Genomic DNA, 10,042 nt, shown 5'->3' on the forward strand with positions numbered 1-10,042 from the left:
GATAAATAATAAAATACTTACGCTAACTCCCGTGACAAGAATGTCGTTCCGACAATTCTCCGCCGTATCGTGTGTGCACCGATGACCGTCAACACACCAGTCACATGGAAAGCTCGATGATACGCATTGTGTACAGGAACTGTACGTGTTACAATCGAAGAAAGTGAAATTTGTCGCTACCAAATCGGGTCCATTTGTCATCCGAACCGACAGTTTGGCTGTGAAATGATGTCGGCCCGGCGGTATCGATGGCAATAAATCGGTTCTTGGTGTGGTACAGTTCACGCCATAGGACTTTCGCGAAGCATTCGTGATCAGAGTCTTGTCGAGGGCGGAAAATGCACACAGAAATTGCCCGGACAGCGTCGGCAGGTTCTCGATGACGAGCTCGAGAGTCCTGGCAGTAGTGCGTTGCAGTTGGTCTGGTGTGACAGTGGTGATCGTTGTGCATCTACCACTTTTGTAGGAGATCCAGTAGAGTGGATCCTTAGCCGCGTCTTGACAGTCGCTGCGCAGATTGCACTTGTTTTCTAACGAGCACCAGCCACAATATGGATCTTTGGCGCCCAGACAGTCCCAGCACGTCTTGTAAACTGAACACTCCTGCACCTTGACCTTTGAGACCTTCTTCTCTGTCAGCACATAAAGATGCATCAGTTGCGAATCAAATAGCAGATCCGGGTTCACTGGAGAACCAGGATCAATCTCAAGATCACCGTACTCCAATGCCAACGTCGAGCTCTCTACTACCACCTGCAACAGAAATATATAAATTTTTTTATACAAATTGATTAGCGCAGTTAATTTATTTTAATCAAATTATTGTAGGTAGAATAGTCCAGTTATAGAAAGAAGTAATTACATATTTTTTAATCAAATAAGAAACAGAATTTCCTATTTCGATAAAAAAAAATCTTGTTCATCAATAATATTCATTATCTATTAAATTGATGATCAATTGTAATATTTCTAATTTATGATTTGCATTTCAACAATATGAATTAGCGCAGTTTAGAAAACCATGAAAAATGTAAATCTATATGGAAAATATAATTTTGTTGAGTTATATAAGATAGAGATACAGATCTGAAAATGATTTTGTTGGATTATCACAATAATCATGTAGGATATTCGAGCTGATTGTTAGAATTGTTAAATGTCAAAACTTTTTGTAGCATTGCTCTTCATGCTTAAGTTTCGTACATAATTATTTTGATGATGATTTTCAACTTATTTTCAGATCTGTATTGAGTTAAATTTTTTAATATTTCAACAGAATCGTTTTTTCCCGGAAATATGAATATATTATATAAAATGACAAACATTAATATACAACATTAATATACGCTTCGACCGAAAATAGGATTCCTTTTTATTTGAGTTATTTGTCCTAATTTCCACTTGTAATATTTTTAATAATTCAAATTTTTATTTAATTGCATATAAAAAATAGATAAAATTAAATTTATGAATGTTTAATAAATTTTAAAAAATTTCAGAATGTTCATAAAATTTTGCAATATAAAATTGTACATTTCACTCAGCTTATTATAAAATTCCTTTAATTTTCCTGTTCATTCCAATGCAAATTTATTTAGTGAGGATAAAGTAATGCATTCTTATCACGTCAGAGACTATGTGACACAAAAACTTCATTAAAATATAATTATTTTTAATAATTTGAAGAAGACTGACACGTGTATCAAGTTTCATATAATTAGTTTCAGTCTGACTTGGTCGACAATTTTTCAATTGCTAGTTAAAAAATCGGGGATTTACAATATTGGCGAATTTGTGTAAAATTAGAGAGAGACAGTCATTGATGATTGCAGTTAACAGGCTTGTATAATTTACCGTGTATATATATATATATGCCAGAATGCTCTTGTATTAACGAAACGAGGATGATACGAACGGAATGAAGAATTAAATATTTACAACGAAATTATGAACAACTGTTAACCAGGCTAGCGTGGAGTAAATGTTCCTAAAGTTCCGTTTAAGTATTTATTGGGTATTAATTATCGATATTAGTTCGGTGATGACCTCTCATTGCATATTCCGTTTTCCCCATTTCCACGATAGTGAACATTCCCAAAAATATTGAAACGTCCCTTGCCGACGTATTACCGATTTTAATAATAATGGCATACAATAATCCGACTGCAACAGAGCGGTGAATTTTACTTTCGTATTATGGAAGTGACGTGGGTATCGTCACGTAAATTCATTCCCGTAAATTTCCCAAGTGAATATTCGTTGTATAGGTTTTTTAACTCCAATGCTGACTGGTGGTCATCGGACATCAGATATAAGATTGCAGCCACTGAAAATAACAGTGTAGATACAATTTGCACGGTATTATTTTAACGTGAGACTCTCAACGCGTCACATTTTTTTCATGAGCGAGCACAGTACAATCATCTCTGCCAGGTGCACTCGCGTAGCATTCATTTTCTTAGACCTCACCGCGAATCTCATTCGCGGTCGCGGTTAAAGGATCGTAAATTAAATCGTAGTTCGCGACGTCTCCCGCTTTCAATTGACAGCGAAATTGATGACGAATAGAAATCCCGGAGGGCTAGAATCGTTCGCGGACCTAATAAAAAGATTATTCTTTCGAATAGTAATAACAGTAATCACATCGAAGTAGGACGTGGATCGCTTTAGCAGCGACATTTAACTTCGATGTAGTAAATTTACTGAGAAATGGTATTCACTGCTCATCTGGTAATTATTACTAACAGCATAAAGATTCTATACAAAGACCACGATAATACGATAGTCGCATCATTAGCTCCGCAAATTCTTAATAAATTAATTAATAAAATTTTTTCTTCAGCTTTTAAATATGTAATTTTTTTTATTTCATTAATTAATTTTGTAAATCTCTTCAATTTCATAAATTTTGAAGAACATTTGTCATTCTCTTTTAGGAAGTGTAATTCGGAAATATTAAACTTTTCAATATCATTACACTAATATTGGCACAATTTAAACCGTAGCTTATTAATGTAATGTAATATGGAAAAAGACGTACACATTAACATACTGGAAACGAGCTATTCTACCGAAGCAGAAATGGAATAGTTAAGCATTCGTGTGTAATTTACAACAAATTGAATTGAGAGAGTGAAGCGAAGTTCGTGGTAAACGCACAGAGCGCAGTCACTATTCCGATTTAATTAACAAATATTAATTAAGTCGCGTCGCGCAGCGCGAATCGAGCCAACAGGCAATTTGCCGCAATTTGGTAAACATCTGTTTGTCTATTCCACAATGCTCATTAGAACAATAATTAATGCCTTTTAATATAGGTAGAGGAATGGATTATTACTTATATCATTGACAATTCCTCATAGTCATGAATATAAACGCAGGAATTAGATTAATAAATAAGACAGAGATTGTAAATTAAATCGGCTAAATGAATAAGACAGAGATTTTTAAATTCTTAATAAATCCGTAATAAAAAATCAATTAATACTTTATGTAAATTATAATATTTTTCGAAAGCTCTGCCAGTTCTACGGTAATCTAATTATTTAACCTTGTACCTCAATATTTTATGTCTCGAGTAATCTTCGTGTCTTCCGGAAGAACTTACATTATTAAGTTGATTCAACCTTGCGAGATGTCAAGAAATATTGTGGCACAGTGAAGTTTGGAATCTTAAGTGAAGGCTAAGGGCTGTCGGTACTGATCAGCATTCGACCTCTGGCCGACTAATGAGTCGTTATTTAAGACAGGCAATCACGGCGCGGTAACTATGTTACAATCTTTGTGTCTAAGCGGGCTGGAGAGAAGCGGGAGAGATAATAATAATAATTATTATCAGGCTACCGAGTGTTAGTAGTGGTTGTTAATTCTAAGGTTCACTCGCGGTATCCGCGGCTGGTCTTTTTAGCATGATTTCGTTTGCGTTGGTATACGCGAGTGCGATGTTCGCGCATCATTCGGCCTCGGCAAATCCTCAGCCAAAGTCGACGCACAAAGAGGCTTTAATAAACGCGCGGGGATAAAGGCAAGGTCGACGAGGTCGAGGATGAGCCGGTAGGAGGGTTAAGAACGAAGGGAGGAGACGGAGAAGTAGATAGAAATTATTTCTTAATGGAAGAAGAAGCATCGTAGCAGACGCAAACGCAAAGAGGGTATCTGGTAATGATGAAGAAGGAGACAAGGCGTAGACAAGACGTTTGCAAGAAAGTTGCGTGCAGACGATCGCAAACACAATAGATGCAAAAAAATGACAATAAAATAAATTTTGGAGATAAAAGGAAGAGTAAAAAATAATTGATGAATAAACGTAAGAAAATTTGATAAAAATATATGTTAAGTGCAATAAATAACAAATGGAATTCGATATATTAAAATTTTACATTTTCAGAAATTCTATAGGTACAATTTAAGTCATGAAAAAGACAATGTTCAATATTTATTCCAATTCATAAAACATGCTGCTATATTAATCGAAAACAATAGTTAAATCTTTATCTTTTTTTGTGCACGAGATATTAATAGAGAATAATAAATATTATTAATTAAAGTATTACTTAATTAGAGTTTTACTTCACATCGAAATAATAACTGTTAAGTTCTTGTCAGAATCTTGTTATTTTGTTGTCCTTTAACTATGTATTTCATGTATTACGTCAATTAAAGCAAAATTGGGGAACTATTTAAAGACAAAGCAAATACAAAGATGTAAAAGAAAAACGGTCTACAAGGAGCAAATAAAGAGTGAAAAAACAAGAAAGGAATTAAATGCAAAACGGAAAATAAGATATCCATCTTTTGCGTCTCGACACTCAATCGATGATGTTTTAACGTGAGGAAAATAATAATCACGACGCTACCGAGAGGTAGGCGGACGTTTTAATTAACGAGCTGGTTGCATTACTCTTTTTTTGGCAGATGCGATTGCATCTATCCTTGCGTTTGTATTGCGTGGGCAATGCTAATCAGTACGTTGGATTGACCGATAAAAAGCGAATTGAACGTCGACATTCCTGAATCGATTTCAAGTTGTGCATGTTCGTGCATCCCACGTAAGGTGCTCGCATATTAATGCCACGGTGAAATCCACGCCTTAAGTTCGTTGCATATTAAACGAGACCGAACGCGATTAACGAGATATGTCTTTGTCTCTATGGCGCGTACAGGAAGCGCCGGATTGTCAGCCGAGCGGTGTAATCAATCGTTAATTACTGATAACGTACATGTTACAGATATCGTGAGCTTTATGAACGACGAATTATATTTATTGGAAAGTTCCTTATATAATTATATAAACGAGAGCGTGAGAATGATTGTTGTCTGCAGGCGCATTATAATAGCTTCCCTAGTTTCATTAAAAATAATTAAACACTAAAATTGTTCATATTTTACATTGTTCACACAATGATAAATCATAAAAAGAAGTCAAAAAAAATTAACATAAAGTTAGAAAATTAGAAAATATAAAGATTTTTGATAATTTTGCATAGAGATAATTTTGGATAATAAATATAGAAAGAACAAGTATTAAAAAAAAAGAATTGCTATTAAATTGCTTTTAATTATTTATCTTTACTCATCTCTTTCTTAATAAAGTTTCCTGTTTTGAATTCGAAAATATCTAGTCTTATTACTCAAAGACTGCCGCGAATGATCGAAGTTTCCGATAGAAAATTCCTGTACCGTAGAGACATTAGGTGACGATATGAAAGGGATTTAAGAGCGATGATCACAACAAGGACTTGACTCGAGGCACGTTCTTGCATCCTGTCAGAATGTCTCAAGGAACAGTGACAGGTAGTAACAACAGGACCTGTGCGGGGTGCGATGCGATTAAATCCGAAGGTACTCTTGCCGTCGCGATGCATTTCGACGTGGTGATTATACGTCGAGTTACGTATGCATCCCTGCTTATCTTTCACCCTTCCTCTTTTCACCCCGACTGGCGTCTCTCCAGAATTTTTAAATGCATTCTTCGATGCGGTTCGCCGCACCATCGCTGGGATTTCTTCTCGCGGATGCGAGAAGAAAGAAAAGAAGAGGGATTTTCCCACCGCCACTCAGCTATAGCAATGGGGGATGGTGGACAGACAATGTCTCCGAGAATTCGACAGTGGCACAAATGTATTCCGCTGCTGAGAGATTCCGAGAGAATCCTATTTCACCTTATCGATTTTATCTAGCAAATTAAATGTGCGTTCATACAGTGAGGCTTGAATGCACGAAATCGATTAGAATTAACTCGGATTAATCCTGCATGAGGAATATGAAATGTAATGTGTCTTATTATAATGGATCTATCTCGGAAACTTTCGTATGACATAAAATCCACGTCATTCATCATTTATCTCTCTCTCGTATTATCTGTATCTAATATTAATAGGAAAAGCTGCTGCTCTCTATTTTATATATTTTACCAATATTGTTCTAGTTTAACACCATAATAGAAATGTAATAGAAATATTTAACTTAAACAATTTTACATCCCAACTTCAAACAAATGGAATTCTCTTGTGATGCAACGCGTCTCTCTTCACTTATTCAAAATGACATTAATACATTTTCCTATTAAATATTTATTGTTAACTTTTAATAAGATAAAATGAATATTGATAATGCAGATTATTTTATAAATAATTTAATATAAAAAATAATTGTTAAGTAATTATTAAAAAAAAAATTAAAACTGTTAAGAAAAAATGCAATTCATTTTCGTTTCAATGGTACTTTGTCATCATGATTTTATGTGTGTCATTATTTCTTCAAATAATAAAAGTTGAACCAATGTCGTTTCAAACTTAAATTAATTAATGCAAATAATGAAACTATTTACATATTCTTGTGAAACAAGCTTCTATTAACATTATGCAAATCTAATCATAGCGCCTTAGAATAAAAAGGGGCAATGAATTGCTAATCTGACTTTGGTGAAAGTAAACCGTTAGTCTGAGAAATCCGTCCCGAGATTCTGATGCGCAAATACAATACAACAAAAATTACATTATCCGTATGTTGTTGAGTTACAGCTCGATACCAGCGATGCCTCAGACTGAAATAATGATTTGACAGAAACGGATGAAAGCGACAATCTTTCGCGACATTACTTCCAACATATTGATAAATTAGTGCCGTGTCTTCGATAGAACTACACAGAATATTCACAATCAGCAAGATGCGATATTTGATAGTAAAGAGCACTTTCTTAATTAAAAATATTCGAGTAATTTTCGAAAACTTCTGAAGGAGATATAATACATATAATGAAGAGACGCATGTTATATAATTTTAAGAAAATTTTGCTATAGCATTTATAACAATGAATAATTAAGAAACTTATACAGAAAGATAAAAGTAAAATTGAAATGTGTTAATGCAATTTATACTGTATCATTAGTACGTGGCAGTGTTTATTTTGCAAAATCGTTACGCATTTGGCAATGTGTTGATTACAAATCCGTTAAGGTAACTCTCTTTCATTATTATTTCTAATTCTTCGACACAATATAGTAATACGTAGCTTAGGCGCTAATGCTGATGGATTCTAAAAGGTCAGACGTTGAAAGTACACTAAATTATATATCTCGGCGATAACGACGTGGCGAAAAATAATCGCAAGACTGAGAAATCCATTAAAATGAAATTAACAGAGCTGTGGAAATTTATCCGTGGATGTCATTAAAATGCCGCATGTGCGAATCATCGTTTCCCGGTGATAATTGTCGCCGATAAGAAGCGACGGCCGACAGTACGCATTTATAGCTGACGAATCGCGTTTTTAGTTGGCCCCATGGATGGAAGCGTAAGAACTCGCTATCCCACGATTTGATAAATGAACTCACAGTATGTAATAACCAGGTCGCCGACGTTGGTAAAAGTGCGCGCATAATGTGTTTCACCCTTATGCTCCCCGCGCCCCTTTGCCATCCCCTGTTTTCTCCATCCATTCCGGTATAAAACAACCGGGGGTGACATAATGCGATTGTACGTCGCGGTGTTACGCCCGATAGTCGACCAACAATTTTTCATTATTCGAATCTGTCGTTGTTTTTCGGCGTGAGGAGATGCGAGGAAGGCAACGAGAGGAAGGGAGATGATGGCAAGAATCCAGAATAACGCTGCAAACTTTTTATCGGTTTTTCCTCGAATAAAGGGTTCTCCACTATATTTACCTGCGCTTCCGTCCGTTCCTCGACAACGTTCGAGATTAATTGCCATCGAATCGTCGAATGGAATCGCTATTGAAACACGGAAAAAAAAATCTCATCTTGCAAACTCTAATTAAGCGGCACGACAATCCCAGAACGAGATGCTGAGAGGCGAACGGGGAGAGGGGAGAGAATCGGCGAGGTTTCATTCCCGACGAAGCCGCGGAAGCACAAGAGAAATTAATACAGTCGACATCTTTTTCGTACGGATCAATTGATTCGTCCGCATTGTGCTAGAATACCACTTTTATAGGGAGTGCCCTGGATGGATGTATTTTTGATCTTGCAATATCTCGCTTAGCCTCCTACAATTATTCACAAATAGAATGACAATCGATATTCATAATCAGTTCTTATTTTAAAATCATCTTAAGATGCTAATGCAGAATTGGCTTATATTATATCTTAAGACTCTATTTAAAACGATCTTAAATATAAGAACTGATAAATATCTATATGTATCGAAAATTAATAGATAACAAGTATGATGCATGTCTAATAAAATTTCATTGAGAATGGAACAAATCATTCATCCAGGATAATGAGAAATGAACCATATATAAGTTCGTCTTCCAATCCACGAAGAGGGTGAGTTACGGAAGAATGATGAAAAGAGGGTGAGGAGATATGTACTGGAGCTGAGAATAAAGCTAATCGGATTTTTCCTATAAATCATACTTTGCGCAGCTAACGCATTTCGGAGCCTTCAATACCATCCGTCGGACGCTAACGACCATACGATGCGATAGTTTCGCAAAAATCGTGTCGCGGAAGAACACAGTCGGTGAATCTTAAAACGCAAGAATACATGATATAAATTGTTTTTCAATGAGCCGTACCCAAACGATTGCTAAATAAACGTTTGCCAGTAGCGCGATCAAAGCGCGGTTGCAAACTCACGTTCACACGTTACTATCATCCTGCCGTTCGTTATGCATGACAATCTAAAAAAAATAGCTTTCTAAAAGGAAAGGCTTTCGTTCCAGTAAAATGTCGAAACTGTTATAAGAAACACATCATCAAATTAATTCTCCATCACTTTTAGAGTACTTCGCTACACTTCTCATTTCCGTGGACTCTTTTATCTTTTAACTTGCGTAAAATTTATTTTTTCTTAGAGTAAATTTATCTAAATGTTGCATTCTTTAATAACTGTTTAACATTTATATATTATAAATATTACAATTTTGTCTTATAATAAAAATAATCTTCGCATTATATCAAATTCTATCAAAACTTAAAATAAAAGTATTGGAAATAAAAAATAAAATTATTACATCATTTAGATATTATATTATTTTTACTCAAATATTTGTTAACAATGTTTTCAATCAAATATTCAACCAAATCATTTTTTATAATTTATAAATTTGACAACTATAATTATATTGTAGTTTCATCATCTATACCGATAAAAACAAATTAGTATTTTTTTTTTCATTATATTCAAAAGCGCTGTAATTATTCCTGCAGAGAATCAATCATAGGAAATAAATTAAAAATCAATTTAGCCTCAATAATAATCCGATTTATCATAATTTAATGTGATTATTGCAATACAATTGTATGAAGATTTAAACGTATAAATCTCGTGCAAATATGAACAGCAAGTACCGACGCGCCCATTCTGTCACAATCAGATATTTCTTTATTAATATTACCGATGAAATTGCTCAGAGGTAATAATGAAAATATATCTTGAATCATAAAGTCAGTATAAAACGTTTGATTGCCGTGTTTATAATTTTTACATTCTTCACGTAACAATCGAGGAGGAAGGGTGACGCATAAAATCGATAATTATTCATTTATGTGTATACATGTATATATATATATATATA

At 34.6% G+C, this 10,042-nt stretch overlaps 1 protein-coding gene across 1 annotated transcript in view; it reads right to left on the minus strand.

Moving 5' to 3' along the window:
• LOC108688194 (plexin-A4) overlaps positions 1–10,042 on the minus strand; it is a 183,744-nt gene that overhangs the window by 8,772 nt on the left and 164,930 nt on the right. Inside the window, exon 3 of the mRNA XM_018194346.1 lies at positions 22–753. Coding sequence (XP_018049835.1) covers positions 22–753 — 732 coding nt within the window. The remainder of the gene's footprint in view (positions 1–21; positions 754–10,042) is intronic.

Source organism: Atta colombica, unplaced genomic scaffold (genome assembly GCF_001594045.1).
Source record: "Atta colombica isolate Treedump-2 unplaced genomic scaffold, Acol1.0 scaffold226, whole genome shotgun sequence".
In the NCBI taxonomy this organism is placed as follows: Eukaryota; Metazoa; Arthropoda; class Insecta; order Hymenoptera; family Formicidae; genus Atta; species Atta colombica.